General features: G+C 47.9%; 1 protein-coding gene across 1 annotated transcript in view; it reads right to left on the bottom strand.

The window, feature by feature from the left end:
- The window catches only part of Spen (spen family transcriptional repressor), a 70,014-nt gene extending 57,455 nt beyond the window's left edge, over positions 1–12,559 (bottom strand). Inside the window, exon 1 of the mRNA XM_032895153.1 lies at positions 12,064–12,559. Within this exon, the coding sequence (XP_032751044.1) occupies positions 12,064–12,308 (245 nt within the window). The 5' untranslated portion in view covers positions 12,309–12,559. The remainder of the gene's footprint in view (positions 1–12,063) is intronic.
- Positions 12,560–22,009: the final 9,450 nt, after the last annotated feature.

Here is a 22,009-nt window from a genome sequence, read left to right as displayed (position 1 = left end):
GCTTAAAATAATTAAATGTGTCTGCATATATATTATAGTTATACAGTATATATAGTTAAATAGCATGTATGTGTATATATTTATGTGTACACACAGAGAGAGTTTTAAAAAGCACAGCCTTGCCCCTCTAATTTCTAGTACCCTGGAAGCTAAAGTGGGAAGGTCAACATGGTAGGGATGAGCGGTGCTACAGCAAGACCCTCTCAAAATAAAACAAAACGCCCAACATGATGCACATCTATGATCTCGACGCTGTAGTGAAAACGTTGGTTCCTTTAAAAAAGCAGGTAAGAATGATGCTTTTTAACCCCGGAGTGGGGCTATGGGCTGCTTCAGACTGTCCACAGCGATTTGCCGCGTGCTCTAGCAGGGGAGTGATTTTGCCGGTTGCATAGTTTCTGCAGTTGCATGACCCTGAGCATTCTGGGGACTTTTTCTGAGAGGACATATAAATGCTGGGGTCCCAAGATGGTTGATGGGTTGTTAGATGGCGGAGTAGATGTGCAAAGAAGAAACTAGCTATCCTGACCTGGAAGATCAAACTTCCCCCAAGGAACTTGTAACGTGAAGGCCCTAATCGGCAGGAAGTAATCTACTGATTGCCCTCCCCCCCCCATCTTTTCTTCTCTCTTATCTAGTGCTAGGGGGTTTAGAGGGTGTTAAAGGGGTGGAAAAGGAGTGGAAGAACAAACCCACACAGTAGTGAAAGTGCACCTCACAACTCTCGAAAGGCACGAGCAGGAAGGCTGGCCATTCCATCCTTGGCTACATAAACTTCAAACTTTGGGCTACGTGATAACCTATTACAGATCAAAGAGGGGTGGGAGGGATCATCTTGTCTGGCAAAACAAGACTTTTTTTTTTTTTATTTGATTGCTGATGCTTATTTATTTATTTATTTATTTAGAGACAAGACCTTCCAAAGTAGCCTGGCTGACTTCAGCGACCCTCCTACCTCAGCCTTCTGAGTGCTTGGGGTGCCAATGTGAGCCCTCCGAGCCCTGAAAGGCTTCACTTTACAGACAAGATTCCGAGGCTGGAGGGAGGGCTCAGTGGCTGGAGCACTTGTGACTCTTGCAGAAAAGGAGGTTTTGGTTCCCAGCACTCGCAAGGTGGCCCACAGCCATCTGTAACTCCGGTTCCGGGGAACCTGATACCCTCTTCTGATCCTGACCCCCTAGGCACCAGCTGCACACATGGCACACAGACATACATGCAGGCAAAGCACTCATACACATAAAATACGGAAATTAAAAAAAAACACTAGAAATTAAAGAAAGGCAGGCAGGCAAAAGGCTCTACCTTACCTCACTATATGTCAACTGACACACTTTCTGAAACTGGACACACTTGAAAGGCATTTTCGACTTCAAGTGTACCTGATTACAGTAGTAATTTGTTATGATAATGGCCAACTATTTCATGGTGATGTTAAAAACATCTAATGTGCAATTAATTTATATATAAAATTGATTCATAAAACTTAATTACTAAAGATGGTTAAAAACAGACAATGGTGGTACCCACCCTTTTAATCTCTGCACTTAGGAGGGAGAGGCAGGGCAATCTCTAACTTGGAGGCCACCCTGGTGTAGAGGGAGTTCAGGACAGCCAGTGCCGCCCTCCTCAAAATCCCTAAATCCAGCACAACATCCACCATAAGCCCTGGTTCTTTTTCTTGGGTTTGGGGTGGTGAGACAGATCTGGCTGTATAGCTCTGGCTTCGAGAGGTCACCATGGCCTTTAATTACCCAATCTTCCTTCCCCTCTTGGCCTTTGGGTGTCAGGGTTACAACTGTGAGCTAACAAACTGGGCTCCTGGCCTCACTCCGGGCTCCGGAGCTCCCTGCCCTGGGAGTGACAGGAAAGAACAGAACTTTAGGATTTACCACTATTTGTGATGTATGTCCCTGTGCCAGGGCAAATCCACTGGGCTGCAGTGCGTACAACCTTGGGAAAGCCGCTAAGATGACAATACAGGAAAACCCCTACCTCCAAAGGAAAAGTGACCCCGCCCACCCCACGAAAGAAAAGGAGGAAAAGAATAAATAAATCAGTCACAAAAGACGACAGGTCTGGGAGCAGGACTCTGAGACGGAGCTCGAGTCTGTGTGTGAAGCTCTGGGTTTAATCACCAGCATGCGATGGGGAAACTGCACTTGGGGCTGGCCAGACAGTGCAGCAGAGAAGAATGGCTGCTCAGTTCCCAGCACCCACGTCACGAGGCTCACGACTCAGACCTGTAACTCCAGCTCTGGGGACCTGACGCCCTCTTCTGGCCTCTTCCGACACCTGTACTACAGCACCGTGATTCTTTAAGGCATGAGAGCTTTGAACTGCTGTTTGAAAACGAGCAAGAATCGGTCACTGTGGTGTGATTATGATACTAGTTCTGTGCTCTCTTTAACCAGTCTTACCTTCTGGAAGTATTGAAATACTAATGGAGAAAAAGACAACTGAGACAACTGAGACCTGGTTCAGAACAACTGTTATACAGAACTGAGAGAGGACTTCTCCGTTAGGAGCAAACACTGGCTGGGCACGATAGCCCATGCCTCTAACCCCTAGCATTTACAAAGCAGAGGCAGGTGATTTCTGAGGGAGAACAGGCTAGTCTCTGCAGTGGGTTCCAGGCCAGCAAGAGCAACATTGTGTAGCCCTGCCTCAAAAACAAAATCTAAACAAGAGACAGTAGATTGTTCTTGCATTAGAGGACTGGGAGTTCAAGTCCCAGCACCCAACTCCAGGGGATCTGACAACCCTCAATACCTTGGCACACACAGTAATGGTGGCAATGATGGTGATGGTGATGATGGTAGTGATGATGATGAAGCAACAAACCCCCACTGTGAGACTTATGCCAGGGAACAGGTGTACCAATATTATGGGAAAAAACCGCCCCAACCCAAGAATGATGACTCATAGCTAAAATCCCAGCAGCACTCTGGGAGGCTGAGATAGAAAAATCTATTAAGAGCATCTACCGAACCAGAGGTCCTGGGTTTGGTTCCCAGCATCCACCTATAACTCCATTTCCAGGGATCCAATGGCCTCTTCTGGCCTCTGTGGGTACCCAGCATGCATACAGTGCACATACATACACGCGGGCAATACCCATGCAGAACTTAAAGCAAATACATCCTCTTAAAATGTGGCGTCTCTCTTTTGGTTTGTGCCACTCTTAAACCCCAGTATTCGAGGCAGAGGCAAGGGGATCTCTGAGTTCTAGGCCAGCCTGTTCTTTAGACTGAGGCCCTGTCTCTGAGAGAAGTGGAATGGTTTGTTAAGGAAAGGAAAAAAAGAGTTCATGTTCTTAGAGCACAGTGAGCTCTAAGCCACCAGGGGCTACAGCGCTCTATACTCTCTGTATAAACTTCAGGAAACCGTTTTCCCACATCCACATTAAAGGTTGCTGCTTGCCTGATTTAGTGTAAGGCTACTTCACCACAACAAATCCTAAAACCTGTTCTCCACATGACGTAAGAAAGTTGACGAATGAGTTTATGACGAGCAGGAGAAAACCACACCTCAGACTGATTTAGGTCCAAACCTAATAGCAGCAGTGCGAGCAGAGACAAGACCCTGAGGTGGAGAGTGAGGTGGTGGTGAGTCTGTTGTTCACGCCCCAGAGGAACACCTCTGACAGAAGAGAAAAGGGCAAAACCAGCAAAGCCACTCCCAATGCCACCTTCTTTACTCTGCCAGCTTCACCGTGTTGGGTTCCAAGAACTTGCTAAGAGCCACCAGGGCCATGTCCTCACAAGTGGCAGGAGTGGGCGGCAGAGGCCCTGGGAACTGAGTTACAAAGGACAGTAACTACTGAACAGCGCTGTTCGTGAAAGGACGGGAGTCAGGTCTCTCTCTATTTAGGAAGGGTTAAAAACATGACAGGGAAAAGCTGGAAACCTCATCATCCCCTTGAGACAGTGGGCAAAGGGGCTGTGGGAGCTTGGGGATAACCCCAAAAGTTGTCTTCTGACCTACATACTACACATATGCCCAAGCGCATGCGTGCACGTGCACACACACACACACACACACACACACACACACACACACACACACACTCACTCCACACCACGGTCAGACCTCTACTCAGACATAGCATACACCTACAAAATATTGATAATGATACAAATAACTGGTAATAGGTAGAATAAAAATTCTGATTAACTGGGGTTGGGGATTTAGCTCAGCGGAAGAGCGCTTGCCTAATGAGCGCAAGGCCCTGGGTTCGGTCCCCAGCTCCGAAAAAAAGAAAAAAGAAAAAAAAAAATTCTGATTAACTGAACAGGTCAACTCAGTATAAAATTAAATGATTACAGGTGCAATGACTCAGTGAGGAAAAGGTGCTTGCTACACGACCTAAGTTCAATTCCCACGGTAAGAGGAAAGAACAGCAAGCCATCCTGACCGTTGCCTCTGTAAGTTCACATGAGCACACACAAATGTAAATTAAGACACAACAGCACCGGGGGTTGGGGATTTAGCTCAGTGGTAGAGAACTTGCCTAGCAAGCGCAAGGCCCTGGGTTCGGTCCCCAGCTCCGAAAAAAAAGAAAAGAAAAAAAAAAAAAAAGACACAACAGCACCTTCGTGTTTATACATGCATGTACAAATGACACATCTCAGCTCTGAAAAAGAAAATCACAGTTCTGAGCACTTAAAACCTTGATTTCTGGGGCTGAAGAGATGGTTCAGCAGTTATCGGAGCACGGTATTCTAAAGATCCAAGTTCAATTCCCAGCTCCCCGAGGCAGGAAGTTCACAACCAAGCATACAACTCTAGCTCCAGAGAACATCTGATGCCTCTGGCCTCCACCAACACCTTCACTCACAGAGACTCACAGAGACACTCGCAGTAAATAACTGAAAATAAACCTTTAAGGCTTTTGATCTCTACCTAACTACACCAATAGCAAAAAAGGCTTCTTCCAGGACTGAAATGTAGAAAGGTGTGGTGAACAGAAGCTCCTGCCATGCCTGGGCCATGAAGGCTAAGGAGCAGCAGCAGCTGATCACCACCCAAAGGGAGGCCTCTCTTCACAGTCCGTCCAGAGCGCCAATTCATCCTCTGGCCTCAGCCTCCGAGGAGGGCAGTCACAGTGGCAGGCAGGGAGCAGAGGGAGAATCTCACCCAGTGCTAAGGCTGAGACTGACAGAGAGAGAGCCAGGATAGTTCCAGGGAATCTCCCACAAAACACCTGTCACAAACCAAGGGGGTGGGGACACCACGAACAACACCAACCTTGCCAGAGGCGAACTTTGTTTTCTTTGTTTTGAGACAGGATCTCTCTGCATAGTCCTAGAACTACATAGAGTTCCTAGGACTCATTCTGAAGCCCAGGCTGGCCTCAGACTCAGAGATCTACGTGCCTCTGCCTCCCTAGAGCTGGGGTCACAGTAGAGTGTCACCACGCCTCATCTAGCCTGGCAAACCTAAGAGCACAGCGCTGCTGGCTGCGTACACGCACTTATCATCCTGTGCATAGGGCTAACCTTCCATCTGTAACTCCAGTTCCCGGGACTTGATACCCCCTTCCCACCTCTTCAGGCACCAGGCGCACGCGCACACACACACACACACACACACTCACAAATGCAATAAAAAAATAAATAAACCTTTAAAAAAAAAAACCAGTGATGAGCCAAGTACACCATAAGATACGCGAGTCAAGGGCCAGAGAAACTCCGTGGTCCTGAAGGGAGGATTTGTGTTCTTTAACTCTAAGGTGCGGGTGGACTAGAAAACTGAGCTCAGAGATAAGGGTGCTCGGAGGAGGGAGGTTAAAGCTGCAGACTTACGGAGGCTATAGAGCCCAGACAACTAAAAGGAGGAGGCCACGCTACTGGATAGTCTGGATCAAAAGAGCACAGGAGGGCATGTTTGCACACACCTACAATTCCAGCACTCAGGAGGCTGAGGCCAGGGCTCGCGGGGAGTTCAAAGCTAACAAGACCACAGTGAGACCGGCAGGCCATTTTCACTCAGGCATTATCTCAGAATGTTCTAACTTCCTGAGATATGAAAACACACAAACTGAAAGATTATAATCCCGACATTCAGGAGGGAGGCTGGGGAAAGGGTTTCCATGAAAACCCAGCTTGGTTCCACATAGTGAGACTCTCAAAAACACGTATGTTTTGCTATACTTAAACGTGAGTTTTCTACACTTAAAATCATAGATAATCCAATCCAGATTCGCAAGTCAGAAAGGTAGCTTTAAATAGACTGCCTGCCTACCATGCAGGAAGCCCTAAGTTTGAAGTCCACCATGTAAACTCAGTCTGATAGGTCATACTATGATCCAGCTCTCAGAAGATAGAGGCTGAAAGATCAAGAATTCTAGCAAATTCAAGGGTAGACTAAGATTCGGGAGAGCCTGTCTCAAAACTAAAAAGCAACCCAGCATGATGGCTCAGCATTTGTGAGGAAGAGGAAAGAGGGAATCCCTCTGCCTTCAAGGCCAGCCTGGTCTATCTATCGAATACCAGGGTCAACCTAGGGCATATAAAAGGGACCCTGTCTCAAAAAACCAGAAGGTGGGGCTGGAGAGATGGCTCAGAGGTTAAGAGCACTGACTGCTCTTCCAGAGGTCCTGAGTTCAAATCCCAGCAACCACATGGTGGCTCACAACCATCTGTAATGAGATCTGATGCCCTCTTCTGGTGTGTCTAAAGACAGCTACAGTGTACTCATATACATGAAAAAATAAATAAATAAATCTAAAAAAAAAAAAAAAAAAAAAAACAAAAAAAAAAAAAACAAAAGACAAACAAACAAAATTCCACCCAACTTAAGTTAGGATTTTAGTCATTCTCCTGTAGACTATTTAGACACAAACATGTTTTGGTTTTGGGTTTTGTTTTTTAAGGCAAAGTCTCACTGTGCAGCAGCCCTGGCTGGCCTGGAGCTCAGAGACCTGCCTGCCTCTGCAGATGACTGGGGCTAAAGCAGTTCAGCACCACACCCAGCCCTGACACTGACTTGTGACATCATGGACGGGGACACATGTGGGAGAACAATCTGAACTACGCAGAGCATATTTCCACACACTGAAAACCAGCTGCCTATCACTCAAAATAAATCCCAAGCAGGGACCCGGGAAGAGATGGCTCGGCACTGACTGCTCTGCCAGAGGACTGGAACTCAGCTCCCAGCAACAACATGGTGACTCACGATTATCTGTAACTCCAGTCCCAGGGAATCTACACGGCCTTCCGGCCTCCACGTGCACAGGACATAAATGTGGTACAGACAAACACCCCTGAGAACACAAAGAAGTACAATAAAATAAAAATCATCCCATAGCCAAGTCTAGGAGTTCAACTTTTGTTATCACACAAGTTTCGTAGCTCATTCTAAACACTGGAATAGCTGGCTACAGCTCAAACCAGCGCTACTTCCCTGGGTGCAAGAGCTTAAACCCAAGGACCCATCAGCAAGAACTTGCCATGTGAGATTCTGGGCTCCATCCTCAGCTGCAATAAAGGGGAGGAGGGTAGAAATAATAGAAAGGAAATACATAATCTCCCAACTGCACGTTCCGAGTCCTCCTGAAATAGTGTGAATACTTTTTTTAAAAAGTAACGGAGGGTAAACGATCAGGTGCGGGGTCCCGGAACCAGGGGGGAGAGAAACCACCCTGGGCTATAGAAAGGCTTGCCGCCTTCACCACTGTCTGTCTGTCTGTCTCTCTCTCTCTCTTTGGCTTTTCGAAACAGGGTCTCACTTTGTAGCCCTGGCTATCCTGGAACTCTTTGTAGACTAGGCTGGCCTTGAACTCGAGTCCACCTGCCTCACCCTCCAAAGGACAGGGATAAAGGTGAGCGCCACCACGACATGCTTCATCACGCCATCTTTATAACGTTCTACATACATTTCCCCATGCTTCAGTGTTAACAGAGCTAAAGCCATCTCATAAACCCGGCCCGAAACCTCTTCCTAGGCAAGCACACTAAGCAGTCGAATCCCAAGCAACCCGGAGACTGAAACAAGGTGGCTGTGTAGGTCCCTTCTCCAAGACAGAAGGGGACGCTCCTTGAAAGGAGCCCCATGTTTCCCTGAGGTCTGCCACATACATTCTTTTTTTTTTTTTTCAAGGAATAAAACACATTTTAAGGATTTTATATTAATTTTAATGCTATTCCAAGATGACTGAATTTTCCTGAGATTTTAAAATATGCAACAAAATCTATCATTAAAATAGATACTCAGGGGGTTGGGGATTTAGCTCAGTGGTAGAGCACTTGCCTAGCAAGAGCAAGGCCCTGGGTTCGGTCCCCAGCTCCGAAAAATAGAAAAAAAAAAATATAGATACTCAGAAGCACAATATTCAAAACTAGAGGTGAGGGGTTGGGGATTTAGCTCAGTGGTAGAGCGCTTGCCTAGGAAGCGCAAGGCCCTGGGTTCGGTCCCCAGCTCTGAAAAAAGAACCAAAAAAAAAAAAAAAACTAGAGGTGACTTCATAGACATCATCTGGGCGGCTCCAGTAAAGAAAGGACACGGCAGGGATGGCCTCTAAACAGATCCTCAGTGAGAGCGGAACGGTGAAGAAGCTGTGGTATTATCTGATTTTTGTGACCAAAAAGATATCTGGGTATATGTAATGGCTTTTAACTGGAAAACCACTGTGCTAAAACAATTTTTTTCTAAGAAACCTTATCTCAATATAAATATATATATGTATAATATATATATAATGTATATATACATATAAAAGATTTTTATCCAGGTTCATCCTTTGACAATTTTTAAAAAAGACTTCCCCTAGTCAACTACTATATAATATTTACCCTATCTATCTGCAAAGTACCAGTGATGGGTGGGCAAGGAAAATGCAATGTACTTAACCCTGAAAGTGAAGCAGAGAGAAGGGCTAGTCTCTGAGGGATTCTATTCCTCTGTTAACTCAGGGAGCCCTGGCACACACCTCGCTCTACAAGACAGCAAGCAATTGTGTGATGCCCCCTCCAACCCTTCAGCTCGGCTAACATACAAAGGGAAGGAAGGGCTTTCTCCATTGTGGCCCTGTAATGGATCTTTGTTAGCTAAAACCCTGTTCAGAAACAGTCGTTTGGTTTTTCTTAATTCAGCATATGGAAAGCTGTAAAGAAAATGAACACAGTAGACTTATTATATGCAGGAAGGTACAGCCAATTTTTAAAAATACTCTATGTTCTCGGGCCGGCCTTTCTTCAGCACTGGTGGGGAGGGAAGGGAGGCGAGGGAAGGAGGGAGGGGGGGGGAGGGAGGGGAGGGAGGGGGAAGGGAAGGGAAGGGAAGGGAAGGAAGGAAGGGAAGGGAAGGGAAGGAAGGAAGGGAAGGAAGGGAAGGGAAGGGAAGGAAGGGAAGGAAGGAAGGAAGGGAAGGGAAGGGAAGGAAGGAAGGGAAGGGAAGGAAGGATCGGCACCCTTCCTACATCTGCTGTGCAGTGAAAGCACCGGTCAAAACCCGAGCGAGCAGGAGGGAGACCTTTATTTCTGCCTCCGCAGCTGTCTGATTTAGCCTCCACGGTGTTTTGTTGTCCTTTTAATCTAAACACCTACTGCAAAAGCCTAACCACTGTTAAAAGAACATTCATCTTTGACGCGTTCTATGTAATGTATTCCCAGTGTACACCTCTTAATCCTGTAAAACAGTTATTAGTTGTAATCAGCTGGGGAAAAGGGTAGGAAAAGGCACTCAGGTTCAGTTTAATACAGGCATCTCTCACAGTTCTTCTCATTCTGAGGTCCACAGGGCAGAGGTTGAACGCCATTAAGTTTTCTTATCATTTTAGTGCCTTTTCATCCCTTTCGTTTAAATGATTAAAATTCTATTTTTCTTCCTAGTATCGATCACATATTAAACAAAACACATTCTTCTATATGGATAAATAGATACTTGGCTCCAAAACTGGATCGGCAAAAACGAAAACAAACAAACAAACAAACAAACAAATATTCTTCCAGGCAGAAAGATAAGCAAGAGACCAGAAACAGAGAGTACCTGTTTGGGGGCGGTGGGGGAGGGGGCATGAGAACTGGGAATTCCAGGGTCAAGGGTGAGGGGAGATTACTTTCTGTTACCTTGTCCTGCTCTGCAACCACTAAAGGTGTACTAACCAAATAAAATCCATTCGTTTCAAAGTGAGAACTGTCGCGTTTACGATAGAGTTGTTTCGGGGACACATGTCTGCAGAGGCTTCAAATAATCTTTTTACCAAGAGCATCTGCTTTTGCTCTACCACAGATAAAACGCTGCTGTAAACGCAGGGTCAGCAATGTGCCCGTGAGCCTTCGGCTAGAGCCGCGTTCCTCGGGTTCTCCAGACAGCCCTCCTGCGCGCCTCCTCCCTCCCTCTCCTGCATTCTGAGCGGCTCCGCAGATTCCCACATAAAGTGGGTCCTGGCCGCCATCTTAGAGAGTCATTCACACCAGCCGGACCGCGGCACCACGCGTGCAAGCCTCCCAGGACTGCCCCCAGTCACTTCCCTCGCTGCTCTCCCTCTCCCTCGTCTTGCACAGGGGGTCAAACTCCAGGTCTGAGGCAAGCAGTGATGAAATCTGCATAATGTGAAATGTCAAGTCTGACCACCCAACACAGCAGAGCGAATAAGGCAGTGCACGTGTTTGCATGTCGGTGCGTATCAATTTCCCATGCAGAGACCCACAGACTAGCCACCAGGTGATTAAAGGGGGTACAGCGCTGAGGGTTTCCACTCCAAGACCTAAGCAAGCTGAGTGTTTTCTCCTCCACGCTGAGGATGTGCTACTAGAGGGCAGGGACCCAGGCTGAGAGGAGGGGTGGAGCAGCACCGGCAGAGAAAGTTCCCATTTGCTGGCGCTCCAGCGGCCGCAGTCCCCTTTCATCCCTGGGCACCCTGGCCATCACTCCGGACCTCCTCCTCTCCGGTGTCTCAAGCACAACGTAGTAAACACCCGGAGTCCCAGGCAGCGCGCACCTCCCCCAGGCCTGCGGAGGACATCCCGGCAGGTTATGAATGGCCTCACTATGCCCAGCTCCTTTTCACACGCGGGCACGCGCACACGCGCGCCCCAGAGGCGAAGATTTAATACCCCGGTAACAGCAACGGCCAACAGAATCAATGGCCCTCCAGAAAGGCGCTCACGCTTCCCAGGCCTCACCAAAGAGGTTCCAGACCAGACCGGGCGACACAACCCATTTTCTCCGGTTGACTCTAATGAGGACGTTCGTTTTCCTAGTTATATTTCCTGCACCCACTGGATAGTGGGAATTCAGAGTACGACCAACTTGGAACCTTCCAGGGTATTGGATTATCAGGAGAAATGAATTTTCACAGGCGATCGCAGATATGCTGTTGTTTCTCGATGTGTGAAAGTATGAATAAATTCTCATTGTAAGTGGGGTTGCATGCTGAGGCCTCTAGCAGTTACGGGACACGCATTTCTGGGAGCAAATAAGCGCTGAATGCTACCAACGCGTATAAAAAGCAACATTTATTTTCATCTTACACAAGCAAAAAAGTATTTAGAGAAACAGAAAAGTCACACCCAACCGCTAAACATTTGCACTTTTTCGCTACTTCATTAACGAATTCGGGGGTGGAGGATCTATTGTAAAAACCGCTCGGTCACCAGCGCGGCGCGGGAATGCATCCGCAGCACCTTGGCGTTCGCGCTCCCTTCCCCGCGAGCCCCAGGACACGGGCAGCCCATCTAGCCGCCACCGAGCGCCAGGCAGCCCGCTCCGCCCAGTCCCACAGACAGAAGCATCTGCCGCTGCACGAATCTTCGGAGAGCGGCGCCGGCTTCGAGTGCCTGCCACCTCCCGGTGCCGCACGATGCCAGGCGCGGCTGCGGCGTCCGCACAGCCCCGGCTCTGCGGGCGCTCTGGGCCCCGGCCGGCCGCGCTGGACGGCGAGGCGGCGCGCAAAGAGGCGACCCCGCAGCCCCCAGCGCTCCCGCTCCCTCGGTGGCGGCACAGCAGCCGCCCGCCCAGAGCGCCGGAGCCAGCCGCGTCGCCGCTCTGCCGGTGGCCAGCAACGGGCCGGAGAGGCGCCCGAGGTGCCAGCGCGGCCCCGGGCCTCGTGTCACTCACCGTTTGAAATGCTCGATGATCTTCTCTTCTCGCACGTTCTCCGGTAAGTTTCCCACCCAGAGGTGCCTGGTTTCCCGGACCATGCTGGGCGGTGTGCCGGCGACCGCCGTGGCTGGCTCCCCCTCGCCGGCTTCGTACGCGGCCGTCAGCGCAGGGAGGCGGGCGCCGGGGCGGCGGCGGCGGCGGCTGCGGCGGTGGCGTCGGCAGCGGCGGCGGCTCCTCCAGCTCCCCGGTGCAGAGACCATCCCTCTCCCCAGGTTCTGACTCTCCGGGCCTCGCAGCTCCGCTCTGCCGCCACCAAACACCCGAAGCCGACCCTCGCGCTCCGGCGGCGCATGCGCGCGGGCGGCGGCGGGCGGGGAGCGGGAGGAGGGCGAGCGAGACCCGGCGGCCCCGCGACTACGACGGAGCCGGCGCTGTGGCTGCCGGACGCTTCCCACCGGCGCGCGCGCCCGCCTCCCGCCGCCTGGCCGCCGCCCCCTGGCCGCGGGCGCGCGCGCGTCCTCCCGCCCCGACGCCGAGTTCCTCCCAGCTGGCGCGCAGGCGCGCGGAGTCCCGAAGGGGGAGGAATGCGGAGCGGGGAAGCGGCGTTCGCGCAGTCAGCTTAGTACGCAGGCGCGACGGGGGGCGGGAGGCTGGCCGCCGGAGGCATCGGGGGGAGCGTGGGGCCGCTTCTCCCTGCGATCAGGCGTTGCTCTGGGGAAACACAAGAGAACCCGGTTAGTTTCGAGGCCAAGCGGTTTCTAGAGGACAAAGTCCCTAGCCTGTCCGCCCTACGGACCGCCCCTGACCGTTTCCGGACGCCTAGATTCCCCGCCTGCTTGGGAAAGTGGTCCGAACCAGGCCGCCCTTTTCACCGCCCAGACAAGGGTCCAGCGCTGCAGAGAAACCTATCCCTCCCAAGAATCATTGGCTTGTAACATTAAGCAACTTTTTATATAGGAGCTTGCGAAACCTTCTGTAAGATGTCTTTGCTCATGGTTACGGTGTACAAGAACTAGAGCTGAAAGGATACAGACATTTCACACCGTTCCCCTCAGAAGGTTTGGAATAGTTTATTTTTTAAACAGGATTAGACCTCCGGCCCTTCCAGACCTTTGAAACTTGCAGTTGACCTTTTATATAAGGCCGGTTTACAGAAAGATAAAACCGCAAAAGGCAACTGTAGAATAACAACAAAAAAAAAAACAACAACAACAAAAACTAGCTCATTAAAACCGTCAGCAACTCGTACTTTAGTTTTTCATACACAAAAATAAAATGGTGCTTTAGGTACAGCCTATAGATTTTTTTTTTTCATAGCGCCCTTAGGTACTACAAAGTGCAAGTACACACAAATTAAGGTTCTAACTAAGGACATCGCCCACGTCTGACAAGGAGTGTTAATGTATCACTGAGCTACATTCCCAGTTCTTGGTAGTGTTTTATTTATTTAGCTTAATTTGTAAGGGTCACAGTTTATGTTTTTGAGAAAAGGTCTCATATAGGCTCAAGCTAATCTCAAACTTCTACGCCCACCTCCCAGTACCGAGACTGTAGACCTGGGCTACCATACTGCTGCACCAACTGAACAGGCAATATTTTGAATCGGAAAAATCATAAGCAATGGCAATAATATCTGGGGTCACAAAATAGTTTCTTTTGTTCCACAAAAGGTGAACTTAGTAGAGTTTCTCTTTTTATTATTTGGTCATTATGTGTGTATGTGTGTGTTGGTTTACTTGGTTTGCTTGCATGGATGTGCATCGTGTGTGCGCTTGGTGCCCATGAAGTTCAGAAAAGGGAACCAGTGAAGCTGGAGTTAGGGGTGGTTGTGAGCATCATGTGGGTGTGAGCAACCAAACCCGGATTCTCTGCAAGAGGCACAGTGTTCTCAAGCATTAGCCATCCTCCCACCCCTTTCTTTTTCGTTTCTGAGACTGGGTCTCACTATATAACCCCAGTAATCTCCTTGCCTCAGCCCCCTAAAACTAGATTTTGAAAAAAATAATTTATTTTACGCACATTGGCATTTGGCCTACATGTGTCTGTCCCAGGGTGTTAGATCCTCTGGAAATAGAGTTATAGACAGTTGTGAACTGCCATGTAGATGCTGGCAATTGAACTCAGGACCTCTGGGACAGCAGCCAGTGCCCTTAATTCCTGAGCCCTCTCTCCAGCCCCAAAACTAGATGATTATTATTATGATTATGATGATGATGATTATTATTATTATTATTTTACAAAATATCCTTCTAGATTAGCTGGAGGGTTTATGATTGTGGCACTGATGCCAGTCCTGGTGGCAAGGCCCTTAATCCCATAGCTACATAGTGATACCCTGTCTTTAAAAAAAAAAAAAAAAGCAGAAAAAAAAATCTGTCCATAAGAAAACTCAGCAGGTAAAGTTGGCTTGCCATCAAGCCCCAAACCTTACACCATGGGAGGAGAGAAGCCCACAGAGTGTGACACACACACCCTGGGAAATGGATGCTGCCAGGCAACAAAACACAGAGATAAGTGGGCTCAGAAATCCCTGCTTTCTGATTTCCATTTCTAGTGCAAATGCTGTTGATCACAAGGCAAGAGACAAGCAAGTGCCTTTGCATAGCCCAAATCGGGGGTTTCTTTCTCTCAGTGCTTTGCATTTTTGCTGGCAACACATCAGGAAACAGGTAAAGCTGTTTCCTTGTTTCCAACTATGTTACAAAATACTTAAGGGAGTTTTCTTCATGAACCTGTATCTTTGTGAGTTTCTATAGAAGAAAGAAACAAAACAGAGAAGAGCTGACAGAAAGACAATCTAATCTGATGTTTTAAAAAGAACCTGAGATCAGGGATAGAAAGATGACTCAGCAGTGGAGAGCGATTTCCTGTTCTTTCAGAAGTCTGAGTTGGAGTCTCAGCACAGTATGGCTCCCAGTAAACCACCTGTAAGTCTTAACTCCCAGCTATCCCAGGCCTCTAAGAACATCTGCACCCTTCCTGCACAAACCCAAAAAGGAAACACACACACATACACAGAAATAAAAACAGAGACCGGCGTGGTGGTGCACACTTTTAATATCAGTACTCAGGAAGAGACAGAGGCAGGTGAATCTCTGTAAATTCAAGGCCAGCTTGGTGAACATAGTGGGTCCCCCTGACAGCTAGGGCTACATAGAAAGATCCTATCACAAAAATATACTTTTTAAAAAAATTATAAGATGGGGTTGGGGATTTAGCTCAGTGGTAGGGCGCTTGCCTAGGAAGGCCAAGGCCCTGGGTTCGGGCCCCAACTACAAAAAAAAAAAAAAAGAACCAAAAAAAAAAAAAAAAAGAAAAAAAAATTATAAGATAAAAATAAAACTTTAAAAAATGCTTAGTAATGGCTAGGTATGGTTGTAGACAATTTTAATCACAGCACTTGGGAAGCAGAGGCCAGTAGGTCTCTGTGAGTTAGAATTCAGTCTACAAGTTGACTTCTACAGTAGCCAAGGCAATATAGTGAAACCCTGTCTCAAAATAAAATAAAATAATAATAATAATAATAATAACAACAACAACAACAACAACAACAACAGCAGCAGCAATTGATACTCATGGCAAAAGAATAACCAGAAGGCTTCTAGGTCCTAACGCCATTTATCCATGATGCGCCGCCCATCCCCGTCACTGCAAATCACAAAAATGTAGGTTGCGATTTAACTGTGGAAAATGGATCAAGTGCATCTCATTTGAATATTAAAGAGAATTCAGGAAGGTGACATTAAAGCAGAGCCATTTGCAGAGGGGAATTAAAATAGATTTGCTTTTAATCAACTCCTATTTTCACCCTGTGAAGAGCTGCTGTATTTAGCTCGCTAGACATGCTCAAAGAGTTCAGTCATGCGGAATGGAGGCTGAGAGGGGGAAAGCTTCTGAGCCTCAGACTCAGGCTCTGAGCATTAACCTTGTCACCAGAGTGGGCAAATTAATATACCTGCTCAGGCAGAAGGACAGAGTAGTCACCGGATATTTAACAACAAATTGATAAAAAATTAGTTACAAATGCTGGAAGACATGTACTTAAAATATATGTATTTCTTCTAAAAGCCACCATTTAAAAATATGTTATCCTGGGGTTGGGGATTTAGCTCAGTGATAGAGCACTTGCCTAGCAAGTGCAAGGCCCTGGGTTCGGTCCCCAGCACCGGAAAAAAAAAATGTTATCCAGCACTGAAATGACCAAAGCCCTAAGCACATGAAAACTGGGCAATGACAATTTCAGACAAGCCTGTTATGATCAGAGTCCCCCCCCAAAAAAAGAAACAAAATAAAATCAATAATTAAAAGTATTTGAATCCTTGATGCTTCTGAGAGTCTAATGGTAAGAGAGAGCACAATCTATTGCCAAACTAGCAAACGGTGTGAAGAAATTATTATCATAGTTACCAGAACCACCATAATTGGATATTGTCTATCTAGACCTATAGACTTTACAAGAACTAACACGTCATAGTCTGCTGTCCATGACTCTAAGAAAGTTAAATAATGTATTCTCTGTTTTTAGTTTTCCAGAAAAATAGAATAACTTAATAATTTATTAGAGAATTGGTTCATAACTTTCTTCCCTTCTTTATCCAGGACAGTTGTTGGGGAGATTTCACTGTGTACAAATGCTGTGGCTGTGTCTAATATCCAGAATATTAATTAACTAATATTTGTAGAATTAAACTGAAATACACTAGAGGGATACTTATAAATGTAAATCGTGGTTGCTGTTTTAGGTAAGGGAATCTGGATTTTTCTTGTTTCTTTTAGAATAGATTCCCATGACTCAGAATGGCCAAAAGTTTCCATGTAGCCCAGGATGGCCTCTATTTCTCAAGTGTGGGGAGTGAGCCACTTTAATCAGCTAGAATTTGAAGTTAAATAAACTATTTGGCTAGGTGTGGTGGCACATACCCTTAGTCCCAGCACTTGGGAGTTCCAGGACAGCCAGGGTTATACAAAGAAATTCATTTTAAAATATCAAAATAGATGAGTGAAAGAGAGGGGGGAGAGAGAGAGAGAGAGAGAGAGAGAGAGAGAGAGAGAGAGAAACATAGATACATAGATACTCTCCTGTATTTTCTAAACTTCACTTTTATAATCGGAAAAGGCATAACAAATATACCTTGGGATTATCTATTTTGCAGTGTAGTGCTGGGGACCAGACCCAGAGTTTCCATGCCTGCCATTTCATCTCTGCCCTCAGCCCAATTAAATGATTTTTCCCCCTTGGAAGTCAGCATCTGAATCAATTAAAATTTCCTCTGAAATGTTAATACTTGACTGTGATTAATCACTATGTACAATAGATCCCATATGAACAAAGGAATGTTACTAACATTCATTTTCATAGATTTTTTTTATTTTATTGATTGATTGATTGATTGAGCAGGCCTGGACTCCCTCCCAGTTGCCTCTGCCATTGCTGGGATTAATGGCATCTTACCACATGCTGCCTCATTTATCCTTTAAAACCCCAAAAGTAATGTTAATCTTCATGTTAAAAACAAAACAGGGGTTGGGGATTTAGCTCAGTGGTAGAGCGCTTGCCTAGCAAGTGCAAGGCCCTGGGTTCGGTCCCCGGCTCCGAAAAAAAGAAAAAAACAAAACAAAAACAAAAACAAAAAACAAAAAACAAAACCAAGGAAGCCAGGCAGTGGTGATAGACGCACTCGGGGAGACCAAGGAAGGTGAATCTCTGAGTTTAAGGCCAGCAATGGTCTACATCCTGACTGCTGGGGCAACCAGGGCTACAGAGAAAAACCCTGTCTGAAACAAACAAACTCTAAAGAAACTCTTTGCCATAAATGATACATATTGTCCAAATACCCCAGATCTAGGAAATTGTAACATTTAAACCAAAAGAAAAACAAACAGAATATAAGTCATGCAAATCAGGGCTTTTGATCCATTCAGAGACTATCCAAGTGTACTTGATGGAATATCAGAAATCAAAGTATCAACTAAAATGTAGTCAGCTGCTTACGGTGTGTGCTGACGTTTCTTGAAGTTTTAAAGTTTTTCAGCTCTATTGCTCCTCTTAGAAAGCTGACTCTAGTTTGAAGGATGCAAAGAGGTTTCTGGATAACTTTCTTTGAGGAGCCTAGATTAACTTCGAAATACTTAAAACAAAGAGTTTTAAAACAATGAGTTATTATTTATAATGTCACTGACAAAAACGCCCTAAATAGAGGCTGGAGAGATGGCTCAGTGATTAAGGGCACTGACTGCTCTTCCTAGAGGACCCAAGTTCAAATGCCAGCTCCCACACGGCAGCTCAAAACTGTGCATGCATGATCTGACGGTCTTACATAAACATACACGCTGGCAAAACACCAATGCACATAAAATAAAAAAGAGCCCTAAATCTAGTGTGTTTTCCCCATCTCTGCACATCTGAATTTTAACACACAAACACCCCCTTTTTAAACTCATCTTTAAAATGTTGTCCTGAAAGGACATGACCCCTTAAGATCAGTTTAGTAGTTGCACCACCTGGCAGAGGGACCAGCCTAGCTTGGCCAACCAGAGCTACACAGTGAGACACTAATTTAAAAAATAAAACGAAAGATTCAAAGGATATTTCTAGAAATCCTAGTTATTAAACAATGTAATCAAAAAATTTAAAGGTTTTAGGAGACTTTAAAAACTCAGTATTTGCTTTATTTTCCTACTGGAGGAAGAGTGATTTGAAAGACCCTATTAAAGACTATTTCTGTTCAGAGAAATGTGCGGCAGGAATTGTCCAAATTTACAGAATGCATGATTCAGTGTTCGTTTGCAACCCGTGTATTACAGCTTTGCTATAGAATTCTGCCTCTAGACTGGCTTTCCACAGTAATCGTTCCGGGAGGAACCGGTCACCAGCTCAAGGTTCCCACCGGGAAGGCAGATCCGGCTCCGCCCAGAGCCCGGTCGGCTGACCTCACGGAGGTCAAGGGCGCTCGCACACCTGCAGGCCGCTCCGCCACCCCAACCCCACCCGACCCAGGGAAGCAGCAGGGCCAAAGGCAGGCTGGGGTCTCCCCGAAGTGGGATTGTCACAGCCAGGGTGCCTTCTTCACGAAGACTCCCAGCTCACACTCCATCCCACACTCGGTCCCAGGCCAATGATTTTAAAGGCAATTTCTCTGACTGCACTTCAAACTCTAGGTTCAAACAGATGGATTCCATGACAAGTGGGGTTTTGAATTTCTTGGTCTCCCCCCTCCCCGCCCCCTAAGAACCCACAGCCCCATAGTCTTTTCCACTACACTTCTTGGGAAGTGCGAACGCGGTCTCTATGGTTACCGCGGCGCGAGCCCTTTGCGGAGGGAACCCGAGCTGCCCGGCGACCTCCGCCTGCCCACGAGGGCGGCAAGGGCACCTTCGCCTCGGCTTCCCAAGCGAGAACAAAGCGACAGCGCACCACCCGGTGCCTGCCCGGCCCCCGAGTCCAGTCGGGAACCTCTCAAACAAGACGCGGGAGAGAGAATGGGCAAGAAGACCCCAGCTTCGGCTTTGTTTAGCTTTCCTCCAAGCTAGCGACCCGTTCCCGAGACTGGGGGGGGTGGGAGGGTGTTGAGAAAAGGAAGACAGGACAAGGGAGGTCCTCAAATGCTCTCCTCGTCACGGAGGCAACGCGGAAAACCGCACACGGCCGAACTGCGCACGCGCGCGGAAAGGCCACCCATTTCTCTCCCCACCCCCTCCCAGTCCCTCAAAGGAACGCGAGGCTGCCCGAACGCGCCTGCGCGACTCGCGGAGGGAAACGTTGGAGGGGGAGGAAACCTGTCCATTGTGAGAGAGGACCGCCCCCGCGGGCCCGCGCGCGCCCGCGGCACTCTCACAGTCTCACGGGCGCGCGCCACGGTCCGTGCCTGACGCCAGGCGCATGCGCGGGGTGTGGGGGGGGTGAAGGCCGCGGACCTAGTGGCTCCTGGCTGAGTTACCCTGAGAAGTTTCTGGAAAAGACGGATACAAAGGGGACCTGGGGACGGGAAGCGAACCTTGTCTGAGCGAAGACAGCTTAAAGTCCAAAGTACACGGCCTGAGCAGAGCCCACGGCCGACGACACACTCCCAGCCAAGGAGGAAGCATGGGGACAGGGAGCGGGACTGGGAGACGGGGAATGGCGGGGACATTTGAAAGAAGGAGAAGGAGTCGCTGGGGCGCGGGATTCAGAAGGATAGGATCATGGTGGCGGGGGAGGCGCTGGATTAGGGTTGCCCCGAACCCCGTTCTCCTTAGCTCCGCTCACGTGGGGGCTCTGACATGCCAGTCTTCACTCGGGGACCCCGGGACTAACGGGGATGGGACGCGCGCCCGAACTCCTTCCCCTGCCGCTCGAGAGCGCGAAGGGCGCAGGGACAGCGTGGGAAGGAACACTGGCCGTGGGGACCCGGCTGATGGGGCCTCGGGTCTCCACTCGGCAGCCCACCCAGCTGCCATTTTGTAACGCGGCCGCCATTTCGCGCGGCCCGGGGGAGGGGCTCGGGGCGCGGCCCCGCGGCTCGCGATGGGCGTGGCCAACGGCGGGCGCGGCCCCGGCCCCTTTGTTCTTCGCCTGGGGTCCCGGGGCCCCTCGGGCTCGGCCGCCGCCTCCTCGCCGCAGCGTGTGAACGGTGAGAGGCAACTCGGAAGCGTGCGGGATCCCGGAGCCCATTGGAAGCGGGGTGTGTCCCTGGGCGGGGATGACGTCCTGCGTGGGGAGCCGCGGTGGGAAGCGGCTACGGGCGGGCCCGGCTCCGCATCCTCCACCTCTGCAAACAAAGTCAAGTTCGGTCCGGAAACTAACAAAGGTGCAGAAACTCGGAGGAGCGGAGCACCAGGAGGCGGGGCTCGTGCAGCCCACGAGGTGGAGGAGCACTGAGAGCTTGGCTTCCATTGGCTGGCCCTCCAGCACAAGGCTTCCAGGGCCCATTCTCTCCGACGCAGAAGCCTGAACAATAAATAGGTTGTGATGGCTTTCTTCTGTCTGTCGACATCAATTTCCATTTAACTTATTTTCAAAAAGCCTTATGAGTTTATAAAAAAAACAATATAATAACGTGCCTGGCATCGCCCTTTCACATTCTGAAAAAGCAATCGGCTTCTTAGGAAATATTTAAATATTAAATAAAAACATTGTTGAGTCTTGGTTGTAATGCTGAGAATTCTGGCACTATTCAGCAAAGCCAGAATACTTGAGAAACGCAGCTAAATTTGACTTCCAACTTTTGGGACAGCTCTTTTTTTTTCCTTTAATGGTTGACGTGGTTTTTCTTTACAACAGCCTGATATCATAAAGGAACCAGCCCATCCTGACTCATCTATTTGTGTCTAGGCTACAGTAAACCTCTTTTTTCCCCCCTCACTATGTATAATTATGTTTTCTGTAATAGTCGGGTAAAGCTTATGATGACAGACTGAAAAGGTTAAAAACATTGTTGAGGGAACCAATCAGGATCTTGATGACTTCCAGATGAGAGAAATTTAACAGAGACTTTTAGATTTCAAATTTCATTTCATGAATAGGTGGGCTGGGTAGAGTTATAAAATTGTATACTGTGTCTTTAAGATTACATAAATAGTCTGAAACCTTTAGTAGTGATTACTTAAAATATGTTGTCTTTGTCATGTTTTCTTATCTTGTAACCAAGTAAAATCATTCTGTTCTTTATTTGCTTAGTTGGTTTTCGAGACAATTTCTCTATGTAGCTACCGGAAATCAGTAAAATCTTATCGTGGGACGTTAGAAAATATGGCAAGGAAACTATATTACTAACTAATGGATGGAAACGCCGATTGCCCAGCACCTCATTGTTCAGATGAGGAGGGTCGGATGGAATTTTGAATTCTGATTCCTTTTGGACTTTTCATTGTTTTTGAGAAAATCTCCAGTATCCCAAGCTGGCTTTGAACTCAGCTTTGCAGTTGAGGATAAACTTGAACTAAAGATCCTCTGGTCTCTGTTTATTGTTATACCCAAGGTTGT

This window comes from Rattus rattus, chromosome 1 (assembly GCF_011064425.1).
Source record: "Rattus rattus isolate New Zealand chromosome 1, Rrattus_CSIRO_v1, whole genome shotgun sequence".
Classification (NCBI taxonomy): Eukaryota; Metazoa; Chordata; class Mammalia; order Rodentia; family Muridae; genus Rattus; species Rattus rattus.
The sequence above is the reverse complement of the archived record's forward strand: the minus strand, read 5'-3'. Positions and strand labels throughout refer to the sequence as shown.